This window comes from Halichoeres trimaculatus, unplaced genomic scaffold (assembly GCF_033239565.1).
Source record: "Halichoeres trimaculatus isolate MK-OKI-2021-1 unplaced genomic scaffold, fHalTri1.1 fHalTri1_scaffold_7, whole genome shotgun sequence".
NCBI classification, from domain to species: domain Eukaryota; kingdom Metazoa; phylum Chordata; class Actinopteri; order Labriformes; family Labridae; genus Halichoeres; species Halichoeres trimaculatus.
In genome coordinates, this window is record NW_027437185.1 from 22,548,732 (window position 1) to 22,575,561 (window position 26,830).

Sequence of the window (26,830 nt, forward strand, 5' to 3'; positions counted from 1 at the left end):
AAATATGAGCCCGAAGAAACGAGGAAGAATGGTTAAATGCATCAAGCATTTAAACGCCCTGTCTTGTATTTGTAATTCTGTGAAAGTGACACATTAGTCTCTCCTTCAAATGATGATTGCCGGAGCTGTGATGAAAGTAATGGCATCTCTCTTTTTCAGTGCAACACCAAGGGGTTTTAATAGCGCCATTATTATTAATGGCCATCCATTTGCTTATCCAGATTGTAGGTTTGGAGTGAACGTAAGGCCGAATGAAGCGATAAAGTCTGGGTAATTACAAACTCAATTATTTCCACTGAAATTCTATTTGTTTGAAAGAATCCTCCATATTCTTGTGTTTCTGTCTTTTTTTTTTGTCTCTCTTCAGACGAGAGGCATGTGCTCATGTTCCCACCACGTCTCTTTTTTTCTCACACTCTCAGTTTCATTTCAGCCCCTATCAGACACAGAATATGATTATGATATTTTTGCATTCATGATAGCCGCAGCACTTGTAGTTATCTATGACGTTCCTAAAAACTCTCGATGACAGATGAGTTTTCCATTTTTAAACATCTCATAAACGCTGAGTGTAAGCCTGCATTTTTGCTCTTTTATTTGTTAGCACCATTTAACTCGTTTAGTCCAAATTAATTGACACTAAGAGAGCCAGAGCTGCAGGTGATAATGCTCTGGGAGGTGAAAGGCTTTATTTTTCTTGGGCGTCATTGTGAATTTTGTTTGAACTTTTGCACTTTTGTGAATGTTTTCTGAGGAGAAAAAATAAACTTTGGAGCCTTTAAGCTTTTGCAGGGTATGTTAGAAGACAACAACAGCGCTGCATAGTGACAGGCCATGCATCACTACGCTAGACAATAAAGAGAAAGAAAAGAACTTCAATGCAATGGATCAAATATATAGATTTACACTGTTTCAGCTGTGTGGAACATACAACAGGAATGTGGTGGGACATAAAACTTTTTTAATCCTAGTGCTTCATACATGTAAAAAAACATATACACATATTTTAAATATCCCGAAGACAATACTCCATAAAAGTCTGCAACACTTCTTGCGTTAGGTGGGTATAGGTTTCAGGCTTAAAAATTGAAAAGACTGCTCCAATTAACACAGCAGGATGAGTCAGGGGCCTAGTCCACCTTCCTGATGGCTGTTTGAGGAATTTAATGGCCTAGTTGCATGCAATTATCCTTTTAATTAGCAATAATGAGTTTGTGCATGCTGAAATAATAAGTCGGACCATGATATGTGTGCAGACCTTAATGTGAAGCTCATCAAGATGTAACTGGCTCTGTCAGTAAATATCATCAACTGTCATGTTAAATATCTCACACTATTGTGCTGAGAGGTCCTGATCAGCCGGTTAATATGCATCCTGGCTGTGTGCGAGTGTTTCTGCCTGTCAGAACATGTATTTGCATTAGTTGACTTAATGACCATCAGGAGGGGTAACGAGGAGATAGATACCAGTGTAATAAAAAAGAAAAATAGAATAACAAAGACACAAAATGTCATCATTCCAGCCAGATAATGCAGCACTTCAGTATTCTCACGGGACTGAGCCTGGCACGGTTTATCATGGCTAAATCAAATCATTACAAAATTACCTTGATGCCGAAATGTAACCAATTATCTTTATATTACCAACTGTGTACAGTAACTCAGCATTAGCATGCAGCATTGTGGCCCTGTAAAAATTTGTTTCCTTTCTTATTATTCCAACAAGGATTAATTTCCAAAGCAGGAATGGTCATGCACTCAGCAGCTCTGAGCAGAACAATGCTGCGTTATATTCAACACTGTTATAGGAAGCTGCAGTGGAAACACAGGTGTGCCATGTGGGGCAGTTAATTGTTTTAAATTAGAGCATGAATTTGTTTTCTGGGATGGTTCAGAATCAAAGCTACACTTAGACAGACATTACTATCAATGAATCACCTGCATGCCTGCTGATAAGTGTGTTACTTGAACACATGAGTGGGTCCAAAGCGATCCACATGCAGTTTTAGAAAGAGGTTCTGCTAAGGCTGTCAAAAGAAAGCTTCTGTACCTGAGATCTGAAGAGGTTAATCTAAACGGTTATTTTATCCTCTATTTTCTTTCTGAAACAATCATGCTGATGAAATAAAAATTAAAAGTATTAAGGATAATATAGAAATTCAGTGATTCAGAGATTCAATAGGGTGACTTTAAGTCCACTGGTCATCAAATACAACCCTCTTATTTCATATGCTTGCAAAATAAATAAATATTTCTCTATGTTAATCCATCAAGCTAAAATGAAACCAGTAGTTTTTACAGAATTTTAGACTTGTGCAATTATAAAAGAAATTCTCCGGCAATATTTGCATGCAATCTTGTGTTCACACAGCTCTTTTTCAATGTTTAATGTTTATACAACTGTAATGTTTGACCGCATGAGTGGAAGGTCAGCCGAAGGTGGATGCAGCGGTGTTCGATATCTGGCTGGCCAAAGGATGTGTTGATGTTGCAGAACAAGATTGCTGTAGGCTAACACTGGTACTGACCTTGTATATGTCCATAAGATCAACTAGAAAACGAGAAGTGTGGCACTGCAGGGTGTCTGGAAATTCACAACAAGACCATGGATAATAGATTAGCTTATGACAGAGCAGTCAAATTAGCCTGCAGGCTGTTTGGAATGAGAACATGATTTGAATACTAGTTCATTTCTGGAGTCAACAGCAGCCAGTTTATCAGGGTGATTGTCGATGAGCTTGTGTTAGATGTTCAGTTAACTCTACAGAAGAAGTGAGCAGGAATCACAGTTTTGTTTCAACCGCATCACCATGAAGATGAAACATCTCAAATGAGAACAGTGGGTCTGATCTGAGTTGTGCTGTCTATTACACCCAATTGTTTGCCATTATCCCCACTTGTCTGCCATTCAAATTTCCTTGAAGGAAAGTAGAAAAGAATGTTCTCAGCATCAGGGGATTCAGGGCGTCAGTGATGTGTGATTCCTCCCGAAAGCTCCGCAGGGTACAGTTGTTTCCCCTGAATACAAAAGACAGCAGCATCACAAGCAGGCTGCGGCGTACCTCGAACTGACGAAAGCAGCCAGAGCTGTCAGCGACATCACTCACGCCGTGCTCCCACCCTCCCACACCCGCCACCACTTTTCCAAACTATCCCCCTGGAATAGAAAATAGTACAGGCCCATGTCTTTGGAAAGGCTGGATGTGAAATATTGCATATAAAAAATTGGAGGCACTGGAGGCTGTTGACACGGAACTGCTGTGAGTTCAAGCTGTGTGAAGTCACGGAGCCACAGACTACCTGAAAGTACGCTAGGTTAAAGACAGCTTCACCCTTGGCTGCACTGATAATTTAAAGTTTGGGGAGAGGGAAGGAGGAAATCTGGCAGAGAGGTTACTTTGAATGTTTCTGTGAGGAACAAGTCCGCTTACTTCTGTGTCCTTGTGCATGCGTTTTGGAATAAGATGTTCATGCTAACAGAATAAAACGGCAGCACCTAGAAAAGGCATTACCAACAGCAAAAAAATCCCTCAGAGAGAGTGTAAGTCAGGGCACGGCCAAGACTTGGCTCGGTCCTATTGTGCTAGCTCAGAGAATGAGAAAGCAGCATCCATTTTTGCCTTAATGAAGTTAGTGACCCTCTGAAAGGTGACACATTTACCGCCCAGGGGATTTATACACTCCTGCTCCAAGGCTTCAGTTCAATATGGAGAGGACAGATTTGACTCCACGTGGGCACTCCAAATATATCCTCACAATTTATACCCAGCAATACATTTTCAGACACAGCTCTTGTAATTAAAAGTTGATGCTGTGCAGTTCAATCAGTGGTGGCACGGAAACACAGAAAAGTGAGTGTATCGAGCCGTTATATGACACTGTAGATACCTTTGGAAGGCTGAACTGGTGACTCTAACTTTATAACTTTTCATTTTGTAAATGCAATAAAACTGTAACTCACATGGTGAGACTTCTTTGAAACAGAATTGCAGAAAGAAAGCAGAACCTGTGTGCAGAGGAAAAGTTATCACTGTGTACAAGGGTCTCAGGCTGCTCAATTATTAATAGCATTCTTACTTATGCAAATATACTAAATAATTTCTACATGACAGCTTGAAGCTGAAGCCTTACGGAGGGATGTGATGTTTGAATGAGGACCGTCTTTCCTTTGCATGGCCTAAGAAACATAACACCGCGGGCTCCTGGTTGCCTTGGTGCACACTGTTTTACATTCTAATTATCTAGCTTGACAGGCTTTATTGCTGAGGCTCAATGCTGAGGCCTCATCCCAGACTCATTCCACATGTGATGTCAGTGCCAGGATAATGAGATAAGATAGTTTGAGTGCTTAAGCCTGGTGCAGACGTATCCTCATTCAGTTTCCAGGTTATTTTTCATCCTCTCTATGCTTGCAATCTAAACACTGCCACAATTAACCACATATTTAAATTCTATCAGAATATGCTGAAGACGCTCACAGGATCCGAGGATAATGGGATTTTTCCCAGCTCTTCGTATTTGACTTTTCTTATTTGACCAGATTTATCCTGTATTCTGAAAGATCAGAAGGGTTTTAGGTGTGCCGCATTGACAGAGATTAAAATAAACAAAGCTTTGTTAAGATGTTCATTAAACATTTAATACAGTAAAGCCAATGCGAGACTCAAACAGCAAGACATTTTTTTAAGCTCTAATTAAGCTACTGGGAATTCCTTGCATATTGTAGGTAAACAGAGCGAGGCATGGGAATACCAATGGAAATTAAATGCTCTGCTGCTGTTTTCCTCATTACAAGATGAAATGAAATACTTATCACTAACTTTCATTCTGCTAAAAGCCTGACATTTTGTGGGTCAAGCACTGATAAGGTGACAACTCTCCTCTGTGAACATCACATTTTACAAGTTCAGGCAATTGTTTTGGTGAAATTGTCGCTTTCTAGTTTCACCCCCTGTTTTGTGGTCAGACCTGCTGGATTAACGATGTTGTTTTTCTTCTTTCTGTCTTCTTCTTTGTTCACAGCCATCGAGGTGAACCTGCAGAAAGCTCTCGCTGAGGCCTCTGAGACCTGCACCCAGGAGTGTCTGATTCTGGGCCACTCTGACAGCTGCTGGATGCCCCCAGCCTTGGCCCAGTTCCAAGGGTCTGGTAGCAACAGCCCCACCACTACCCCAACCACTGCCGCCATCACCGCTACACTGCCCTCTTTTGGCTTCCAGCAGAGCTTTGCTCGGGGAGCCAAAGCTAACATGGGCTGCATGGGGGTCATGGATGGGCGCCATACGCTGGGCAGATCTGTGCCCAAAAAAGATGACCTGGACAAAGGGATGAATCGGCCGCAGTTCTACAACACCCTGGATAGACACTGCAGTAGTAAGAAGGAGGACCCTGTCAAGGTTATCCCCCTGGCAAGCTTCTCCTCCCCTGCGCAGCAGATGCAGACCGGTGGAGGCAGCGACTCTTTCTTACATGAGCACCAGTTGTAAGAGTAAAACTAAACAGACCTTCATTGCCCTGACATACATGTGACTGTACTCATAGACAGCTTTTTGTCATTGACGTAATGTGCGGTATGTATGCGTACGCGTGGAGGTATGCAACATTTGAATAACTCTGACCCGCTCCAGCTCTGTTTTACTTGTGAAGATAACTGAGAATGGATTCCATCATGATGATGCCTCTCAGCCATGATCAAACAAGATCAGCCTGATAGCTGAAGTATGTGAAAGCAAATGTCTAAGTCCGACCATTGCAGGCCCATATATAATTAATAAAGGTAGTTCTATACCAAAGTAGTTTCATTACACAAAAAAATGCTTCAGTTTGGTGATGTTTGCTTAGTGATATGAAAAGGCAGTGTATGCTTCTTCTTCCCTGGACGCAGCTTTTTTTTAATTGTGTCCTCGAAGACCATTTCAACATGCAGAAAAACATGCAGAAAAACATGCAAATACAGTGCTTTGTGTTGAGTGAGCTAAATTGGGCCTAAATGTTAATTATGAGCTCTGGGTGGATGGTGTTTCTGTTCATGTTCTCGTGAAATATTGCCCTATATAACACGCAGCACAAACTCCTTTGGTGGTGGAAGATGTTTCGTTTGTCTTGCCTGAACACATTTCAGAAGTCTATTTTGGTCAGGGGGCTGCAGAAGGATGAGATAGAAAAAAAGAGTCTACAAAGCATATCTAGGCCAATGGTAGACAACACCTGTAATCTCTTGTATTCCACATTTTCACTATGGACTGGTGCACAAATTACAACAAAAAAACAACCTTTTCTTCAACACATGCACACAAACAGCTACACCCAAGAAAGATGAGGTCCATATGGTGGCTGCTTCATCTTTGCCAACTCTATTAAGAAAATGTTCACTGAGTATCTCTGTAGCTTAGCCTTGAAAGGCACAGACAGATGCGCTTTGAAAACATACTCTTTGTTTCCCTCTTCTTTGTTTCTATTTTTCACATTTTGCTGCTCAGGAACACTTGCACGATAACAGCTATGGAGCCAATTATGAAATTCTCAGTCTAATTACTTTGATGTGTGATCTCGGTAGTGATTCTTATTGTGGTTTGGATGTGTGGATTGGTTCTCCTGGCAAGCCAGAAACATGCTCTGCATGCACAAAGGCAAAGAAAAGGTGACTCAGATAGCAGCTCATACACTCCCTCTACACCTATTATATCATTAAAAAGACATATTGTTCTTGTTCTCTGTGTTTACTATTGTGTGATTTCATGCAAACAACTTTGGCTGCAAAGTTTCTGTTTTCATTTTTTTTTCTGTTGACACTGAAATAAGAGACCAGGGTGCAATAATTTCTGCAGGGCACCCAGTCTAACTGAATTATTGATGTTAATGTTATTTTTGCAGTTATCATTAGAATAGGAATTGGCACTGTTTGAAAGGACCTCCCTGCAGGCTGCCCCTCGCTATGGTTTTTATCATACACACACTGCATCACTGCCTGTGTGTGTGAAATGTACTGATGATGATAACGACTTCAGACTAACTCGCTGCCGCAACAGATTGGGCGCAGTATAATCTATTGCTACAGAAATAAGTGACTTTGCTAATATCCATTTTTCTTTTCAGTAACATCCTGGCCAGGTGTCTACATCATACGCTATATGATTCATGCGATTCATTTTCCTGTACCACCTTGCAAATTTGGAACAGGCTTAAATCTATAATGCAACATGGCGTTCTCAGGGGGAAGGTGCAAGGGAAATTGTGTTTGCATGCTCTTAGCCACTACACCTATTCTCCCACATACTTAGGGTCAGTGCTCTCATCATTATAAAGAGGATTTATCTGAGACTCAGTGAAATGATCACTTAAAAGAACACTGAGTCAAGGACACGGAAAGGGGCAATTCAATTCCACCTCAGTCAATTACGAAAATGAAACTAATTCAAAACAAGCAAGTTAAATAAATCCCCTTTAAACATCAGTGATGAACAAGTCCCTGTTAAGAAACCCAATTTCACTTCATTTACTCAAACTTTTCTACTCCTTGCTATCACCTTTTATCTCATTTCATTGTTATGGTACACACCAGCTGATATAGAGAATACATATTTGATCAAAAGGATTGCATATCAAAGGGAAGATGCCTCATGATGTCACTAAAAATTCTCCAAAGAAACTTAACTGATGTGATGTGACCCAAAAGTTTCCTCAAAATCGTTTCAAGTCTTTTCAGACTCAATAAACAATAAGCTGAGTGGAAAAAAAGTAGGGCGATATATTCAATGTTTTCAATCAAAAACAAGTTAAAAAAACAGTAGAGTCTTGTTTTAAGAAATGGTACCATTTATTCACAATAGAGAGTCTTTTACTGCTGTCAAAGTACAATTGTGGCCTTCCTTCAATCACAAAGGAAATTCCATTTAATATGTATGAGATAATACACTGTCACACTGTAATGAAAAATGTGATTGAAATATGTAATTCAATCATGTGTGTACAGTAAGCACAATATTACCTTCCTGTTTCTCTCACTGTGTTCCAACGTACTCTGCCCATATAACTCATAAGCACTGTAATGTTGCAGCTGCTGCAATCATACAACAACAACTTCTAGAAGAAATAGTTTCATAACTGCATGAATGTATCAGTAGGATGTTGCTTTTTAAAACTAAGGTGACTTTTTTGTTGACTGCAGTCTTGTTTTCTGTTATCATTTGTCCACCCGGAGGACAAACTAGAGGTGTTTAGTTAATTCAGTTTCAGTCAATGAGTATAGCATATATGAATGTGCACTTGGTTTAGTTTGTCTACAGAGGATGGGGAAATAGTTTTCAATTTGTCAAAAGGTTTCATCTCTAACAAAACCACAAAGAAAGAACAAAATGTCAGGGGCGATCAGTGGTTTTCACTCAGCATGATTCTGCTCTCACTGTTCTTTTCATTCTTTTCTAATTCCTTTGACCCGAAGGGTAAAGACTGCAGAAAAAATGAAGGCTATTTTTTTTATTAATTTTATAAAATGTTTCCTATTTCAAATGTGTCCTGATTTCCATAATCTGCATGTACTGTTTGGACTTTCTCAAGGCATTTTCTGGCACATAACTGTGTAGTTTATGCATCCATCATTAGATCCAGATGTCAGTATTGATGTTTACCACTCTACCTGTTTGTCTGTCTAATGGAACAAAACAAATGTTACACAGTGTACACAATCAAACTTTGTAAAAGTGTGCGTACCACTTCTGCCTCTACACACACAAATATTTAAACTGTCGGGTCAACTGGATTTTAAACTGTACATAGCAGCCCCCCTATGATCTGGTTGTAATGGTTACAAACTAGAAAGACCCACGCAGAAAAGACTGATGGCTACTGGAATTTGCAATGTTGATAAAAAGCAAAAAAGGGAAAACATATTATGGGATGAGATGACAATCTCTGTGGTTATATAAACGGATACATATGCATAATATTGATGAGAGTGTGTCTGAATGTGTTTTTAGGTGACCTTGGATGTCTGTGAGGGAGATTGTGTGTCCTTGCATGGATGACTGAGTGTGTATGCGTGGTGTATCCTGGCATGCACTTTGCCAGAATATTTTATGTACACAAATGTATCTTGTACAAAACGTATATGAAAATATAAGACTTAAGTATATGCTTGTAAAATAGTCATCAGTGAGTGAGGTGGAGTTTGCTTTGAAAGACGGCTTCATTGCTTGCCAGCAAAATCTGTATTGGTCAATTTAAGCTATACAGTCCGTGTTGTCATGCCTTTGTAAGATATCCCATTGAAATGTATGAAAAAAAAATGACCTTCCATATGGTGAAATGATTTTTTTCTTGTCATTGAATTTTACTTGAGCCATTAAATATTGAGTCTTCAAAGATCATACAGACGACACTTGTCCTTTACTCTACATTGTTGTGCAGTTGAGTTGCTCTGAGAGCACACCGTCGCTTGAGTGATAGATGTGACGTGGGAGCGTGCTGTGGCTGTATTGCAATTATGGCAATTACGAGGTAATGATATAATACCTATTAAATTGGACATGGCATTTCACCTTCATCATTTGTGGAAATGGATACCCTGGGGGAGGCAATTCAACCTATGACATATAGTTGTATATTCATGGAAAAGGAAAACAGTAACCTTTGCTTAACAGGAATACTGCAGCTGGCTCATTAAATGGTTTAACTTCACATTTAAGCAACAGAACTGAGTTTCCTCCCACTGTATTTCTGCCTTTCTCCTTTAAAACAGCTATGGGTCCATTACTCTTGAAAAAGATTTTTTTTAACATGAACATATTATTCAGGAAATTACTTGCACCACCATGATTACCCCAGCAAACATAATTAAATCTGTTGGCCTTGGGGTAATTAAACCAGAAGAAATAAACAGTGTCTGTATACATATGAATGACACACCTCTATCTCCTCACATTAAGAAAAACAAAGCCAACCAAGAGGCATCCTCTGGTCTAAATTATACGATACCCATTAGAAAGTACTGAAAATAACAGTATATCAAGCATACTATTAAGGCAGGCTGCAGAGACACAAGAAATCACAAACGCACCAAGCCAAAAGGACAATTATTACAGCGTTTTGTTTTGTTTTTGTTTTTTTTGTGTTTTTTTTTGTAATTTTTTTTTTAACAGTCTGGTTCAATAACGGTTTGGGTAAGAATTGCCCATTTTTCTAGTGGCACACACTGAACAGGAGTTGAAAAACAGCCTGCCTCTTTGCCTCATCCAAACTTATCCAAAGGTTGAGTTCAGCAGTCCCAGAATGACAATAGTAGAGCATCTCCAAAAGAGACCCTGGACCGTTATCCAGGTTTGATACATTGGTTTGATAGTTTTATTGGGGCATTTAATATAGATCACTGTTGGCAGTAACCACGCCAAAAACAACAACAACCCCAACTTTGTGTCCTGGGCAAATGGGTCCAACAACTCTGTGTACAGAAAAATACACCTCTCAATTCCACTACCCAACATGAACACGAGTTTCTCTTATCCAATCAGCAAACCCCATCCTCACACAACCCACAGACATTGGGTTGTGTGAGTTTACATGTCATCTTTGGTAAGAGGTGATGCAGGGTCTTCAATCACAACCTCTGGTCTAGAGAAATGAGGCTCATGCAGATGTACTTGAAACTGCAGTTCCTTAAATTTCCAATAGAGGCATCCTCAGCAAGCAACCTAAGCCACATACACACCCATTCAAAAAGGCCCACCTTTACAGAAAAATCTGGAAAAAAAAAAGTCTGAGCAGCTACACTTTAATTGGCCCATACTGTAAGAGGGGAACGGATTTTCATATTTTACCACTTATTTGTTCAGCATTCTGCATCATTTGGACTATATCTGACTTGAGTGACAGGGGGGAGCACACTGTAGCTGTGAACAGGGAGGTTAAAAGGAGGTTAAAACTCTGCCTTTTTGGCTCAGGTTCCATCTTTGATTATATTGTGACAGCCGCAATAGGTGTAAAAAGTCAGCTCCAGAAACCTAATGGGTGATGTCATGGAGAGTATTTCATAGTCTATGTGTAGGAGCTGCATTTGCCAATCCAGATATCACATCCTCTTTTTTAAACATGAAATAAATGTGTAAAAATTAACTCCTCAAAAGCATAGATACCTTCATATAAATTTAGGGTGATAAAAGTATTAACAGAACGCATGTTCAAGAAAATACATTTCACGTGTGTTTTAGTTAACTAGCTCTTACTGAGTCTCTCATAATGGAGGGGAAATTTTTGATTTTTGCTGTAGCAAGTCCCTAGGGGGAGCTGTAATTGAAATCATGCGTCACTCGTGGCACTCACTAACTTTGCTTCCTTCTTTTTTTGTTACCTTGATAATAACCAACCATTTCTCCTCTTATGTAATAATCTAGTTTGTAAAATTGGAAATCCAATGGCAGAATTTTTGGAAGAAATGTAAAATAGCACTCCTGAGTTAGTTTCATTATGTGCGCAATTATCTGAAGAGATGAAACCTTGTGTTCTCTTACCTAAAAAGTACTCTTTCTGCCCACAAGCTGCTTTCACCCATTTTGTTTGCCATTTTGCACGTCATGCCTGTTAAGAGAAAATAAGAGAAAAATTGTAAGCTAGCTGAAATCACACAGCCACATGCTACCAGATTAAATGAACTGTATGTGATGTTCAACTGCAAGTGCAGTGGCATAATGTGTTCAAAAACTGACAGCCACAACAAAAGGCTTAAACTTGTGTCATAAGGGGGATCAGCTTAACTCAATACGAGAGATGCAATGAAATATGGCCCTAGGAAGTAAATTTAGGTTGTACTGTTACCAGCTATTAGAAAAAAAAACTTTTTAAATAATACGAAAGCATACATCTGTTATGTTTATTGTAAGATCATTCAAGTTGACATCAAGCAGACAAATAGCACCACAAGCATTAATATGTATTTTGTCTCTTAGATCCTCTGGTGAATAACCAGTTCAATATTACCTCCTACAATCTTTTGGTCTCCACTCCAGCTTAAAAATCTGTGTAGTAACAAAATTTTCTGATATATTCACCAGCTGCTTTGCCTGTTTTGTTAAGTTATTAATGCAGAAAACTATTTTTTTCCACTAAAAACTGCTGCCCCCTCAAAAAAAGTGCTAATGGACATTGGAGACACTGAGGTGTCTCTATAGAACTGATATGGTGCTGCAGAGGAGAGTGATCATTTCCTGTTCATCAACAGCAATAGCTGTCACATACAATTAGTCACATGGTCCATTGTTAATAGGAAATTATTGACCTCAGCAGCATGTGCCATTTATCATGAAACATGCCACTTGCTGCTAACAAAGTACATGTTTTATCCCACATCTGAACAGCTTCAATCACTAACAGGTACATTTACACCAATATAGACGGTTATGATGATGTTTTTTTTTAGTTAAATTAATATTTTAAACTCTTTGAATTGGTATAACCTTTGAGTTCAAATGTAAACACTCCAAAATGTGAATTTAGATCTCTGAAATTTAGCATATGGCACCTTTGTATAAGGCACATTGATGTTTTCAGCTCATGAAGGACAGAGCACTCATCGATCATCCTTACATTTTTGATTTGGTCCAACAACAGAAATCAATGGGCTTCCCGTCACAAGGTCGCTCCCCCACTCATTAGACTGTCCGGCCATTATCATATCAGCATAGACCCAAGGCTCAAGGAAGTAGCCTATAAATTTCAGAGGGAAATCAATAGAACACAATAAAGCTTAATTTTAAGCTATTTGGATCTAGGGCCTAGAAGTAAATGCAAATCTATGTCAGAAGACAAAGAAATTATGTATCCATTTATGTATGTGCTCTAGCTGTTCAGAATGACAGTTTTAATTTACTTTAAAGTCACTTCTAGATCAGTGATGCTCAGAGGCTGTCCACATTACCTGTGGACATCTGGCTTTATACACAATACGCTTAGGAGAGCTTTGTGCGTGGCATTCTTGCTACCCACCTGTACTGTACATGGTTATTGTTCTACTCTAGTCACCCATGCATGTATCATCTATCCATCAGTTCATGTAGCCATCCATCCATCCAACCATGAGCTTTGATGCCTCCAAGGCAGACTCTGCAACAGCTCAGACAGCCTCCCCCTGGGCTATACCTGACACCTTTTTGCCTTAATGCTTCATCCACTGTTCTCTCATGAATACACACAAGCCCTGAGAGTAGAAACCTACAGTAAAGGGCAGCAGGGTTGATGTTCACGACAACAAGACATGACAGGATCGCTTGCTACTGACTTCTAACTTGCGCAACACGAAGAACTGTGTCACGTCCCCCTCGTAATGCACCAAAGGCTCGCTGGACTGTGTCATCTCACGGCATCTTCAGCATATGTTCAGTCCCCAATCTCCTTAAGAAAGCTGGCTGTGACCTGGACCATTAGTTTCTCATGGTAATTGGCTAATAATGAGACAGTGACAGTGCAGAGGATGTCCGCGCTGTCAAAACACATGCAAACTCAGCTACACCAATCTGCATTTCCAGTAATTGCTGCATATTTGAACAGAAAGGACATGGTGCTTGTTGTCCCTCAACACACACACAAACACACACAACCTGTCGCCATGTGCTAACAAGCCAACTTATTGTAAGCATACTCAGTTCTCAAGGTGTCATCTGTTGAAGTGTCAGGAGAACATATAGAGATTGTCAAACAGTACACTCATTTCAAATTGTAATTAAACTGGCCATCAGGTACCTTGAGGCTGTTTAGTCAACAGCAGGGTACTAATTACTATAAGATGACCTTTGGAATAATATCTGGTGAATTATTCATAGTGGAGAAAATTGCTTCGGAGACATGCCAACGACATCCAAGGGACAGCCGAGTGTACACACAGAAAATTCCACTCAAAGATTTCAGCCTGGCCATGAAAATGAGGTCAGCAATAGATGAAACTAAAGCCTTTCAGTGTAAGAAAATGAGATGGTTGAGATAAGGTTTGGAAGACAGAATTGCATTACTCCAAGCACAAAGATGATTTTACAGACCCAAAACAGACTGACTCCCATAAAGCGAATGCAGGTTTTAGGGTAAGAAGAACAGCCTTGTCAAGAAAACAAATCATCCTGGTGTGAAATAGAACTCAGATAAAATAATATCCTGCCATTGACCGTCTGATTATGACACATTTTTAAAAAGCACATAGCCTCAATCAAGGTAAATCTCAGAGCAGACATAACAGTGGGGTGTCAATAAGTCTGGGTCACTAACAGTTTAGACAGAGTGTGAATTGCAGGTTAAAGAAAGATTTAAAAAAAGACAGCAGAAGATAATGTTGATTTTCACAACACAGATTTATTTAAAAAAAAAAAAGAAAGAAAGAAATGAAGAAAAACGGAAAAACACTTCTGGATCAGCATGTTTCTAGTTCTCCACTAAGCTGTATATTGAATGCAATGACTTTAGTGTGTAGTGCAAAGAAGTTATCAAAGCTTTTCTTAAGGACTGTACTGGAGAGTGATGTAAACAAGTTGACTCCACTTCTATCACATATCAGAAAAAGGCACTGAAAGAGATATGACTGTAAAAGAAAGGCAGAAAAAGAGCCTGATATGAATGTATCAGAGATGAATCCAGAAAGGAAATAACAGGACAAATTGATTCAGACCAGTGTGATCATCCAGCTTTGCTTTGTTATGTGTCCTCTTTGTGCCCTCTTGGCACCAGGCCAGAATTACTGTCATCCTCTCTTTACAAGATTTTGTTTATTTATTCAACACTGTAGAGACTTAGGAATTCACATTAGGGTTTACTCTCTAGCAAAAAAATGAAAAATTAACACAGATGACTGGTTTGAAATGCCCAACGGAGTAAACAAGTAGTGTTAGCTTGGTACAAGGTACTGGTAGCTTGTAAAATGTACGAGTACTCTGCTAAGAGTCATTTTACACCAAAGATCTAGGTTTGAAAGTGGTGAAACTTTGTGCGGGAGTGTCCTCGGCCTATTTAAAGCACTGGTTAAACCCCTAATGTCCAAGGATAAAGAAAACACTGAGCTTGCCTTAAAAAACACCATGATAACTCTCTGATAGCTAATGTATCTTAATGTGCAAGATTCTGTTTAAACCAAATCTAAAACAAGATTATAGGCACCTGGCGCACCCTGCGCAGTGTTAATTTCGTGCGGCGCACCACCGTGCGCTGCCAATTTGACAATTTGGTAGACCGTCTGCCTGAGATGGGTGTGGTGGCGCGCCAGGGGGAGTTGACAGCGCACCAGCAGGAGGTGTCAGCAGATTCATGTCGGCGCAGTGACAATTCTGTGCCAAAAACAGCGCAGAAAGTGCGCTGAAAGCTCGCCAGCTCCAACCTGGTCCATCCTCGGCGCAAAGCGGAGCGCACCCTCCGCAGCTGTGATTTGGTGACGGGCGCACATGTGCGCACATGTCAACAAAGCCTCAGAGGCAGGTTTCTAGAGTGTCAGGCACATTTATTGCAATAAACAATCACAGCAATCACTTTTTAATGTAACTGTCTGAACCAGTTTATACATTTGTATCTGTATCAATTGTCCCGTCACATCTGATGTCAGATTAAAGCCATTTGTCATAATGGAAAGTTAACCTGACGGCAGCTGGAAGTTTCATGCGCATCTTACAATTAAACAATAAACAGCCTTAACATCTGAGTATATATCTGGCTTCTCTCATTTCATTTCATTCAAATAAAAGAGGGAGAGAAAAGACGAAGAAAAAAGAGACAAAATAAATGTATGTCACTCAGGATTTACCCGCGATTTCCCATATTTCTCTGTTTTAGTCTTTATTTTTAACGTGATCTAAAAAGATGGTGTTACGGCCGCAGCCGCATTGTGAGTGGGTATGCGGGGTTGCCGTGTGTGTGTGTGTGTGTGTGTGTGTCTGTGTGTGTGTGGTGTGTGTGTCTCTCTCTCTGAGTGTGCTTGCGTGAGAGGGTGCTGCCCACAGGGTGCTGCGATTGGTGGATGGGCAGTTCGGCGAGACCAATCCACGTGGAGCAGTGGGCTCAAGAGACTGCAGACGCGGGCAGACACTTTTGTTAGACCTTTGTGAAATGATGTTTGTTATGTGTGACGAGGGGAGGTTCGGTTGTGTTAGTTATTTTGTGTCTATCTCGCTCTAGGTTAGAGTTGATTTAAGTTGTAAATTTGTGTCTTTTAAGTAGCCACCTCCTCCCCATTCGTTTGTACACATCCCCTTTGATTAATTGCACAGTTTTTTTGTTGAAGCAAATAAATAACTTTATTATTTACACCAGAACCGGGGTTTTATGTTGCTTCCCTTTCCCCTCACGAGTCGGGTTGTAACAATGGAGTACATTATTGTAAGGAGGATGAGGCGGAGACACCGGGAGAGTATACAGTATATCACCAAAGGTTCTGCTATATGGCGATGACAAACCAGGAGTGCAGGTGGATCAAAAGTATTCTGAATGGATAAGCCAGCTGTGTAACTGTCTCTTAATTTTGTACTCCTACTAATGACAAAGAAACAGATTACATCTGTCCCGGGAGCTGGCCCACAAGGTGACGCGCTTCGTGTCCTCCGATGCGCCCCAATGTCCATTCTCCTGCTGCAGGGACAGCGGCTCTGACCGTCTCCGCTACGGGGTCTTTCCATCACACTGCCGTGGTGTCGAGGATCACTCAGACCTATCAGACGTTGCGCCTCAGCCGCAGCCCATTTAAAGGCGAGGAGAGGCGCTCATTTGATTGGTGAAAACAGCGCTTAGCTGTGTTAGACCCACTCACAGCTTTTCTCCTCCCTCTCTGCCATTTGCGCGGAGGGAGGCGTGGACGTGCACCTCTGCGCTCCTCTGCGCTCCTCTGCACTCCTCTGCACTCCTCTGCGCCTTGACTGCCCCTCTCTTGGCACTGCAGGAATCTTGCAAAGTACGCTGGTCACGCCCTGTCCACGCTGCGAAGGCCGGCGCAGGGCAGGTGCGCCTGCGCTTGCGCCTGGGTCTAATTAGAGCCCTATGTGTTTATCACAGTGACACCTTTAGCCATAATTGTTTTTTGTTTGTTTTGTTTAGTATTTTTCCCCTGGAAATAGATACAATTTCCCATTAGCAGCATTATGCACTGTCTGAGAACTAGAGCCTTATTTGGCAGTGTTTTTGTGTGAAAGTAACGGGCTGAAAATTCTCTAAATTAAGCACGAATGCAGCCGATATCAGATTTTTTCGGTGGGACTCAGTTTATTTGTGTTTTTGGTCAAGTAAAATATGGCCCCGCCTGAGTGCAGAGGAAACTGGCTGACGAGCAGGGAGGGGGTGTTTGGTGCGTGCGCCCTGGGCTTCTGCTGCACAAAAACACTGCTGTAGGGGTAATTTCTGCCCTAAACCTTGTGATAAGACCCAACTTGTTCCATCCCACTTTAAGGACATTATCCAAGTTGTGCGTTTGTTTTGGCAGCAAATGAATGGAAAGCCACTCTCTTTGACTCTACCTTTTTTTTCCAAGACAACTTTTTGTAGGACACAAAGCAACAAGGTAAAGTGTTTACCTATAGTTATGTAGTGCTACTGTTTGAAACGTGACAAGAAAAAATTTGAAAGCTCAATTTGCATCGTGGTGCACCCAGTACCCTGTATCATGTGAAGTCAAAAATTCTAAATGCCATAACACAAATTCAATGATATATTGCTGAGGTTACAAGTGGTTAGCAAAACATTCAAGCTGCATAGATTCTTAGGTTTTAAAATTCCTCCAGAAAAAAATGCAGAGTTCAAAGCTTAAAGCCTATTCATTTACTTGGTTTCCTTTTTCATATGCGTATAACAAAAAAGGGGACAACAATAGAAATGTAATTAAAGAAAGCATTGATTTGAAGTGGATACAAGATTAAAACAAGAGGGAATACAAAAAGAGAAAAAGGGACAAAGCAGGGGCAACATATTTCAACAGAATCATCCTCCTGTGGTGACTTTCAGAACCACTAACAGCGTCTACTCCCCCATGCTTTTAACGTTTCTGTGGGGTATTCTGCACAGAGAGGGCAGAGGTCTTGAAGAGTTTCTTTTCCATCTCTTCTCAACCTTTGGGGACACTTTGCAGAAATTACTCCTGGGACCCTTCACACTACTGCTCCCCCCATCTCTATGCGGCATAAATACATAAACAGCAGGCCCGAAAAGCTGCAAAAAAACAACTCAAGGGACAGCAGATGAGGTTTAGAGGATGAAAAATATGGGTGATATGTGGCCAAATCAGTGCTGCATACTCTTATGCTTGCCTCTTTGTTTTGTTTCCATACAGACTAGCTTCTCCCAGGCTGACAGAGTCTCTGTCATTGAGGCATAAGTAGTCCTCCTATGAACCCAGCACCATGACAATGATGTTAACCATATGGCCCACTCTTCTGAATAACCACATTCAATATGATCTCAGTGGAGTATTTATGGGAGGTTCTGGATGAGGGTCAGAGACAGTGCTCTTCACTGCCATCATAGAGGACTCAAATGATTAGTCAAAATTTGGGGTAATTGGTGGTAATTAACATTGACCTTGTCCTCTTGGACATTAGAGAACCACTGCCTTGCCAGAAAATCTCCCCCTACCATTACAGAGCAATTACTGACAGGAGACAGTGGACCATACTGCAAAATAAAGTCTACGTAGCTGTGTGGGACCTAGTTTAATATGCTTATTACACACCTCAGGAAACATAATGTGGGAAGATTTGAAGTGTTATAAAGGTCACAGAACCTTTTTCTGTGTTCTGTAATGTTTTCTTCAAAGACATTTTTCATGTGGTCTATTTCTTCTTTCAATTTTTGTTTCAATTCAGTCTGCTTAACATGAATGGATAACCCCCTCTTCAAATCAAACATAGGGATGCTGTTTTATTTTGACAACCTAATTTTAACATTCTGGGCTGCAAGTTAAGTATGAAAAGGCAATCTTAAAATGTAGATATTGAACATAATGGAAGACTGTCCTATAACCCTTTGTCAAACCTATCATTAGAATGAATTTGATTATGAAAAATAAAATAGTCACGTTGGCACAGCATGATTTGTATGTGTCCCAATCACTGGGATGTTTGGTAAAGTAGAAATAAAATTGCCCCATAAAGTAGACAAGCTGGTTTTCCAAAACATCTTCTGTAACATGGCATCATACTAACAAAAATGGCTTTTTCCTGTAAGAAATGAGACTGATACTTGATTTAACATTTTTGGAGAGTTTTGAGAATTAGTTTTCATGCTTACCTGGCCTGATATATAATTCATGCACATTGCTGTTGTAAACAAAAAGAAAGATTAAGCAATTTAATTTAAAACTCTTTTTTTTTCTAGAGTGAGATAGCAGATCCAAGAAAATAGGTTTTATTAAACAAGTCTATACACTGGCTGCTCACCCCATCTGTGCACAGTGGTGCTCTGTGTAAAATGCAGGCCATTTTCATGATGTCAGCCAATTAAATGACCATTATCAGTTGCCATTAGAAGCAGCAACATGAGGCAGTGGGTCCTTTCTTACTTCCCGATAGGCTGAGGGGACTCCTTTCATCTGTTGTTAAGGTGGTATGACCCATATTTTGACCCATCTTTGCTCCTTTGTCATCTGAAAAGGCAGTTTGATGAAAGGCTCATTGGGTCCAATATGAATTGTCACTCTGGCTTCATCTGTGGGTTCTGTGTTCTGGCGTTTACTGTTTGTTGGTTTGTTTGGGAAAAAACACATAAGCGAATTTGTATTGTTGGGATAATTGGGTTTTGTTGTCTCTGTGAGACAAATGATCAGAGTTAACTTATTTTAAACCATAGGCTGCATAATACATTGACTGATTCTCACTGAAGCCAGGGCACGGAGAACAAAGACTAGGTGATATCTGTTGTCCTGTTCTGTGAGAGTTCAAGATAATTGGTGATAAAGAGGATTGAATGTTGTTGAAGATTTAAAGATATTGTTGACGTTGATTTTTAATTGTGTTTAAATATGGTTTCAATATTTTAGATGAAATAAAAGAAAGAAATAGAAAAAAGGCACTTCTTCTGGCATTTGATGGCAGCTCCTGCGGCCAAATAACTTTGTCACTCCAACTATCTAAATTGTCTAAATTCTTGCTTGTGTCGTACATCGCTTTGGAAAAAAGCGTATGGTAAATGAAATTGTTGAATTGTTTTTGAATTTTTGAATTTTGAATTAATTTATTTCATTGGAACGATGCAGTTCAACATAGTCTCATAGCAAGGCATGAATCTTATGTGCTGTACAGAGAGCTTATAGCAAATGCTAGTTTCCAACTCTTGTCCCTAGATGGGCCTTTAAGTAACCAGATTAAAAAAAAAAAAGGGAACATTTTACACTGCCTTTGCAGGATAGATGAACCATCATCTGCATTCATTTAGCTAAAGCACATGCAAAGATTGAACAAATGAAGAACAAAAATTGTATCAGAGCACAGAGGTGTGTTACTTTGAATTCATCAGAAACAACAACCTCTCTGGTGAATTCTCTCAGGGTTTTCCTGCCTTAGTATAAAAGATAGATGAAACCTGTATGGTGTTGGCTTTCCTGATCGGTAATAAAAAGAAACCAAGTTCATATCATGCCCCTTTCGCAGTAAGGAAGTAGATCAGAGAAAGTGCTTTAACTGCGAGTTCTTTATATGATTCTAAAGACAGTATCACAGGGCAGCCACTGTGCCTGACAAGTCTGTTCACGATCAGCACACACGCAGCTTTCCAGCAGTTAAGGCAGCAAGTCCCTGAAGCTCTTCCTCCATGGAGTTTATTGTCAGAGCCTCTCCGATGGTAAGACGCCTCTCCCTCCTCTTTGAAATCCGGAAGATCAAACACAACAACTGTGTTGACGCAGGGTCTGTTGTGTTTGTGGTATGAATATATAATCAATTTCCATGGTTAGAGGTTTTATTTGTTGTTGTATTGTTGCTGGATTACTAAATTGATAATGAAAGTGATGCTATACTCCACAACACTCTATTTTGGCTTTGCTTTTGTGCCAGCTGTTTATAAAGTGTTCCACATATTCAGTTGTTGGTCCCCTGATTAAATGCTAGATAAGACTGAGGCTCTTTTTTTGGCAACAGCTTATATTGGACTCTAAGACTGGGGGGGTTCAACTTCAAGTCCACACAGAAACCAATACTTTCTAAGAGAGAATTTTATAACATTTCAAATATGCCAGTCCTGTGTGCTTGAAGACTGAACAGCTCTGGCATTAAATCTGTGTGTTTTGTAGTGCAGGGGCCAATTATGCAGAAGAACTGGTATGGTCCTTTAGTTTCGTCCCAAAGGCAGTATTATTCTTTCCAATCAACCTTTACTTTCAAGAACATCTATTGAACAATGAAAAGCGAAAACATGCTAGGCTGAAAAGAAAGAAGCAACAAGGAAAATCAATATAGCAATTATGTGTGCAGATAATGGACATCAAGGTGTTATTTGGAGTGACCGAAAAGAAGAGGTGACATAAAGCCAATTCAAATAGCGCAAACATTTCTTTGTTTCACATCTGGCGCTACTAGCATGGATTTAGTGTCACAAGTTTCAAAAGAAAAAAAAAAAACAGCTGTGTGTCTTTTTTGTTATAGTTTCCAAGCCAAGCTGAACAAGAATTATTTAGCTCCATTTAATTATTGGGCTCTTCTTTATGTTTGCACGCAACCAGCTTCTGTTAAAACACAGTAAGCTATTATGGTTTTATCTGCCCGTGAAAACCCTGAAAGCACAGGCAGCTAACACTGCGATTAGCTAATTTAGATCTTAGACAATATACAATATTGAGCGCACACACACGCACATACACACATGCACACAGTGAGAGTGACGTGAGCCAAGTGAAGGTGGAAGGAAGACAAGGAGAAAGATAAACGCACACATGAAGACACACGCACACTGACACACAAACAGACCCTTCCTCCACGCTTTTACCCACTTAAAAGAGGTCACCTCCAGCTCTGTCAAGCTTCGCAGGTGGGTCAGAGATCTGGATTTGATAACTGGAGGGAGTTTAGAGAGCAGACATTTGACAAGCATGACAATGCTCTGACAGCCCTCATTGGGCCATGATTAATGACTGACATCGCTGTCACCTATCTCGTACAGAATGCAAATGCAGCTCTGGGAGAAAATTAGCTTAATGTGGCAAATGATTGGTTGAAGGATCTATCAGTGTTTGCATCTGAAATGCTTTGTTTGAGAGAGTTAACTAGTTTCTTTGCTAAAGAGACGATGAAAAAAGAAGCTTGGTTTAAAATAACCCAAGGTAAAGCAGCTCAACAACAACTGTTTGGTGTCTGAAGTTAAAACAATCTCTGGTCAGTTATTTTATCTTCAGTGTTTGGTCAGATGGTGCTGAGCTAAGGCAGCAGGTTTATATCAGACCTCCGTGAAGAAAGGCAATGCCAGTGTCAACACATTTTGAAAATTAACTCTGCATGCTGCATTAAGATATGAGCACCAGATGTATTTGCATTTTTGCAAAGGCTTGACTTTGAGTAGGTGCTCTAGGTGCTCCGTTCAAACAGCTGGCATCAGGTTTTAATGAATATGCATAACAGATTTCATGCACTGACATTTGTCAGTGTGTGTCTTGACTAGCGCTGCAAGTTCACTTTACTTTCTCAAGGGCATCTGCCTCAAAAGACGTATTTTTGTTCCATAAAGAGAAGTTTAGAGAAAAATATAAAGGCAAATATTTGAACTCTGAGATGTCGTTTCAATTGAATCAGAGTTTTTCATTTCCTGACTGCAGCACTGAAACGTGTCAGTTTTCCAGGTTCTTTCATTCAGCTGCGCTGTGTTTCTATGTGCTCAGCCCTGATGTAGTTCAATTTAGCTATTCAGCAACACCTTGCTCAACGTTACATCAAGTGAGCAAGAGCTCTAATGAAAAGAATGAATTAAAAGCACAGCCACACTTTTCATTAAATGCTGATCTGCTCCAAGTGCTTCCACCGAAAGACACATGTCCATTCTGGCACATGGCGTTATCGTCGATGTTCAGTCACTCACGGATAAAACATTTAGAGTGGGAAAAAATAAAAGCTTGGAGTGATGTTTTTAGAAAATTTGAGGGGAATCAGTTAATTTCATTTTGAATTAATTGCATAGTCTCTATTAACTGCTCAGGGGGACTCATGAACAAAAAAGAAAAAATATATTTTAATAACTATGATGGCACTAAATAACATTATGTAGGCAAGAAAAACAGAACCATATCAGTGACTTTCAGACATGCCTTTGATCTCCTCGTTTGCCATAAAAGAGTAAACTGTAAACTATGAAAGCCACTGGGAGGAGAAGGGGGAATAATTGTCACAAAGCGACCTGATGATGCTGTCGGGAGGGAGGAGTGTGGGGGGATCATGACACTCATCCTCTGGTGGGAATAAGTGTCAAAAAGCGGGATTGCTTTAGACGACTGCAGCAATTACAAAGACAAACAGTTGGAAAGAAGAAAAAAAGAGAAAAAAAAGAAAAGGAGATGTAGAGTAATGAGCAAAACTTGATATTCTGTACGTGTTATTGCCAAAAGCAGTTGAGGCGGAATGTCTCTTGTGAAGCCCCTCATTATCCTGATTGTATAATGGATATAATCAAGCAACAATGTCCAATTAGGGGTACATAGGCATGCCTCCATCAAAAAAAAGAAAGAGATAAATGAACAATTGACACTGTGAATATGTTTGTATGACAGTGTGGGGTGCATGATCATCAGAGAGATATTGATGAATCTCAGGGCTCAGAAGAAAAAAAGGGCTTTGACGTACAGTATCTACGTGATATGATGGAGGCTGTGGCATGTGAACAAACAGTCCTTTCCAGGTGGTTTGAGTGATTGCCTAATCCCCTGTAGCTAGATGATTGCAGAGCAAGGTCAGTTTGAAGGCTCAAGCTGATTGAGTGCTGTCTGTGGTCGGGAGTCCGCTGCAGCTTCTGATGCCACTGAATGGACTACGGACCAAGATTTCACTCTGGAGTACTTCCAACATTTGAACCAAACTGAGTGACAGTAGTGTGCCAGTAATCATCAGGGCCTTGCTAACAGAAACAACATCAACAGAAATCATCAAGGTTAATAAATAAAATAAAGGAAGCGGTCTTTCCAAGAAGTGAAGATGGTGAGATTGGAACAATGAACACAGAATCTTCATATCCTGCTCATTCCACAAGACTTTGCTGTTTTGTCCAATCACAGCAGCTTAGGAGAAAGTGACAGGAAAACCTGGATGACATTTCCTTGTTATCATGTAAAAATAACCCCTTGAGACAGTGTTGTTAGATAGAAGACATACCTGCCAACACTCCCAATTTCTGCAGGAGTCTCCCGCTTTTTAACCCATTCTCTCCATTTGTAGTTTTGTCCGGGTTGTTCATGTTTATACCAGTTAAAGGCTTATGTCTGATACTTGTTGTCAGACCTGGCAATCCAACTTGGCAGCAACAAGCATGTCCAGTTTTGAGCACTGAACACACTGAGGTAAGAAGCATGGACAAAATGTTGAGTTTGGAAGGGAATTGAATCTCCTGCTTTGTCAAGGTCCAATGTTTGCAGGTATGATAACAGACCTTACTGATGTGAACATAGGGCATTTTATTTAGAATAGAATAGAAAATAGAGCTGCATGATATGGCCAAAATCCAATATCTCAATATTTTCAGGCTATATCTCGATACACAATGTATATCTTGATATTCTGATTTTTCAATATAAATGTGTAATTCAGCCCTTTGATGCATAAAATTACATCAGTACAATGATTCTAGCAGACATTGTAGTTGGATTTTTAGAGTTTGAATGCAAAAAGGGGAAATCTCAATCAGGTTGAGTTCAGCAAACCTTTTCGTTCCAGTAAAATAATTAATTTAGATTTATTCAACTGGCTGATTATTATATCATATTAAATAATGTTATTTTATATGATATAATGTGATATTATATGATATAATGTGATATTATATATTATATTGTATTGTATTGTATTGTATTATATTATATAAAACTTGAAAATATCATGAACTAAAGTTGGAGATAATTTGACTTTCATTTCCATAAAGCAGCTACCTGGATAATGTTGGTCATGCTGAAAGGAATCTAGTGGCTTTTGTCTTTGAGCCTGTGGTCTGGTTGAATTGTATTGCATTTGGGTTTGACTTCTGATAATATCCCAGCTTGCAGTATTTTGGTATTCAGCTGTAAAATAACATCAAACTCATCTGCCGTCATATTTCTAGCAGTGCTCAGCTGAGTGCCATGACTGAACGGCACTCAGAGAGGGGGGCAGAGTGTGCAGAAAAGCAAAAGTGAAACTCAAAAACAAAATTACAAGAAACAGACAGGGAAGCAAGAGCTGCCACAACAGGCAGCCACAACAGGCAGCCACAACAGGGTGGCATCTAGCAGTTTCTTATTTCCAGGGGAATCACCTTTTTAAGTGGGGTCATTTTATTTTTGATTACTAGGCTTTTTACAGCGGCACCACCGTCTGTGTGCTCCTTCTCTCTTGCCGTTTCACAAAAACTCCTTCCAGTGAAGTTGTTGTTTATATTTTCTCTCTCTGCATTTCTTGTGGTGGTTGCAACATTATTTTTCCTGACTCTCTCTCCGCTATACAGAGTGTGCTTGTCTCTGTGTGTTTGTGCACGTGTTTGTGTGTCTGTGAATACTTTGGGGCAGAGCTCTACCAGGGCGCTTCAGATCTATAGGGTTAATGCATTAGAGAGCATCGATGGCCACTAAACTCTGAGACCACCTCCCGGTGAAGCGGGTTCAGGCAGGATCAGGAAACCCATCTTTCTAAGAGTCGCACCGGCTGATTATTACTTCATTGGGTGAAGTGTTTCCAGACTTTGAAACGCTTACAAAAGTAGTAGTGGTCCAGTTCATATTGTAGCAGCAGAACGGGGCTTCAGCCTCCATAAAATCAGAACAGATACAAGAAGTCAGCTGTCTGATGCAAAGACACATAACTTGATGCCGATCTCCTCTGCTGCTCTCTGGCTTGATGAGCTTGATTATGCCAAAACAAGCAACCTCTTTAAGTACATGCACCCCAGGAGAAAAGTTTGAGCTCAGGCAAACTGGAATAAAAAAAAGATGGCAAAAACTTGAAACTTATCTTGAAAATGGTAAAATAGTTCTGAGTTTTTTCAGTTTAATTTTAAAAAAGTATGTAAAAAAGTATGTTCTGCCTGCTGTGAGAGTGATTTTGCTTGATTTTGCTTTACAAATCTCTTGACAGCAGGGTTGGTACCATTATTCTTGTTTTCAATTTGTCCATTTTTTTCAAAGAAATTTTCTCTTTTGGCCCAATAAGCAATTTAATTGTCCTGCATAATTAATCTTACAAGTTGTATTTGAGTTGCTTTTGTGATGACATGCTAAAATATATAATTCATATTAAATAGGTCTCATCGTCATTTTTTTTTTTTTTTCAATTGAGGGATCATTATTCATTTTAACAGGATTTTTACGACCCTGGCTGTCAAAATGTCAGACAAGTATAATATGTAGCGCAATGTCTGAATCTTCCCCAGCTCAAAGACTCAAAAAGCATTTCCCACTAAAACCTGTCTTGAAAAAAAGGAGGTCATCTTATGTCCAGCATCGTTTTGTATTCGGATCAATACAGTATAAGGGATATCGTACAGGTAGCAAGTGGTTTTGCAAATTAGCGACCAACTATAGAGATTTTCTATGGTGGGTAATGCTCCTCTTTGTTGAACATTTCTATTCACAGTTAAATTACAACATTTGGTTTGCTCCTGTTGCTGAGATTTCACACTGTTGTCATTGTGTTCTAACCATGCAGAAACAAGAATTCTAAACAGCCAGGTCACATTATAG

At 39.9% G+C, this 26,830-nt stretch overlaps 1 protein-coding gene and 1 long non-coding RNA gene across 3 annotated transcripts in view; one reads left to right on the forward strand and one right to left on the reverse strand.

Annotated features, from left to right (window-relative positions):
- The window catches only part of pcdh11 (protocadherin 11), a 135,776-nt gene extending 126,411 nt beyond the window's left edge, over positions 1-9,365 (forward strand). Inside the window, exon 7 of the mRNA XM_074673768.1 lies at positions 5,023-9,365. Coding sequence (XP_074529869.1) covers positions 5,023-5,486 — 464 coding nt within the window. The 3' untranslated portion in view covers positions 5,487-9,365. The remainder of the gene's footprint in view (positions 1-5,022) is intronic.
- LOC141793245 (uncharacterized) overlaps positions 1-26,830 on the reverse strand; it is a 252,698-nt gene that overhangs the window by 162,622 nt on the left and 63,246 nt on the right. The window contains exons 4-5 of one of the 2 annotated variants that reach the window (XR_012598400.1): positions 11,502-11,568; positions 10,381-10,435 (exon numbers count right to left, since the gene is read on the reverse strand). This is a non-coding gene — a long non-coding RNA (uncharacterized LOC141793245). Of the gene's footprint in view, positions 1-10,380; positions 10,436-11,501; positions 11,569-26,830 lie in introns of those variants that run through there. The other variant, XR_012598399.1, reaches the window with a different exon arrangement.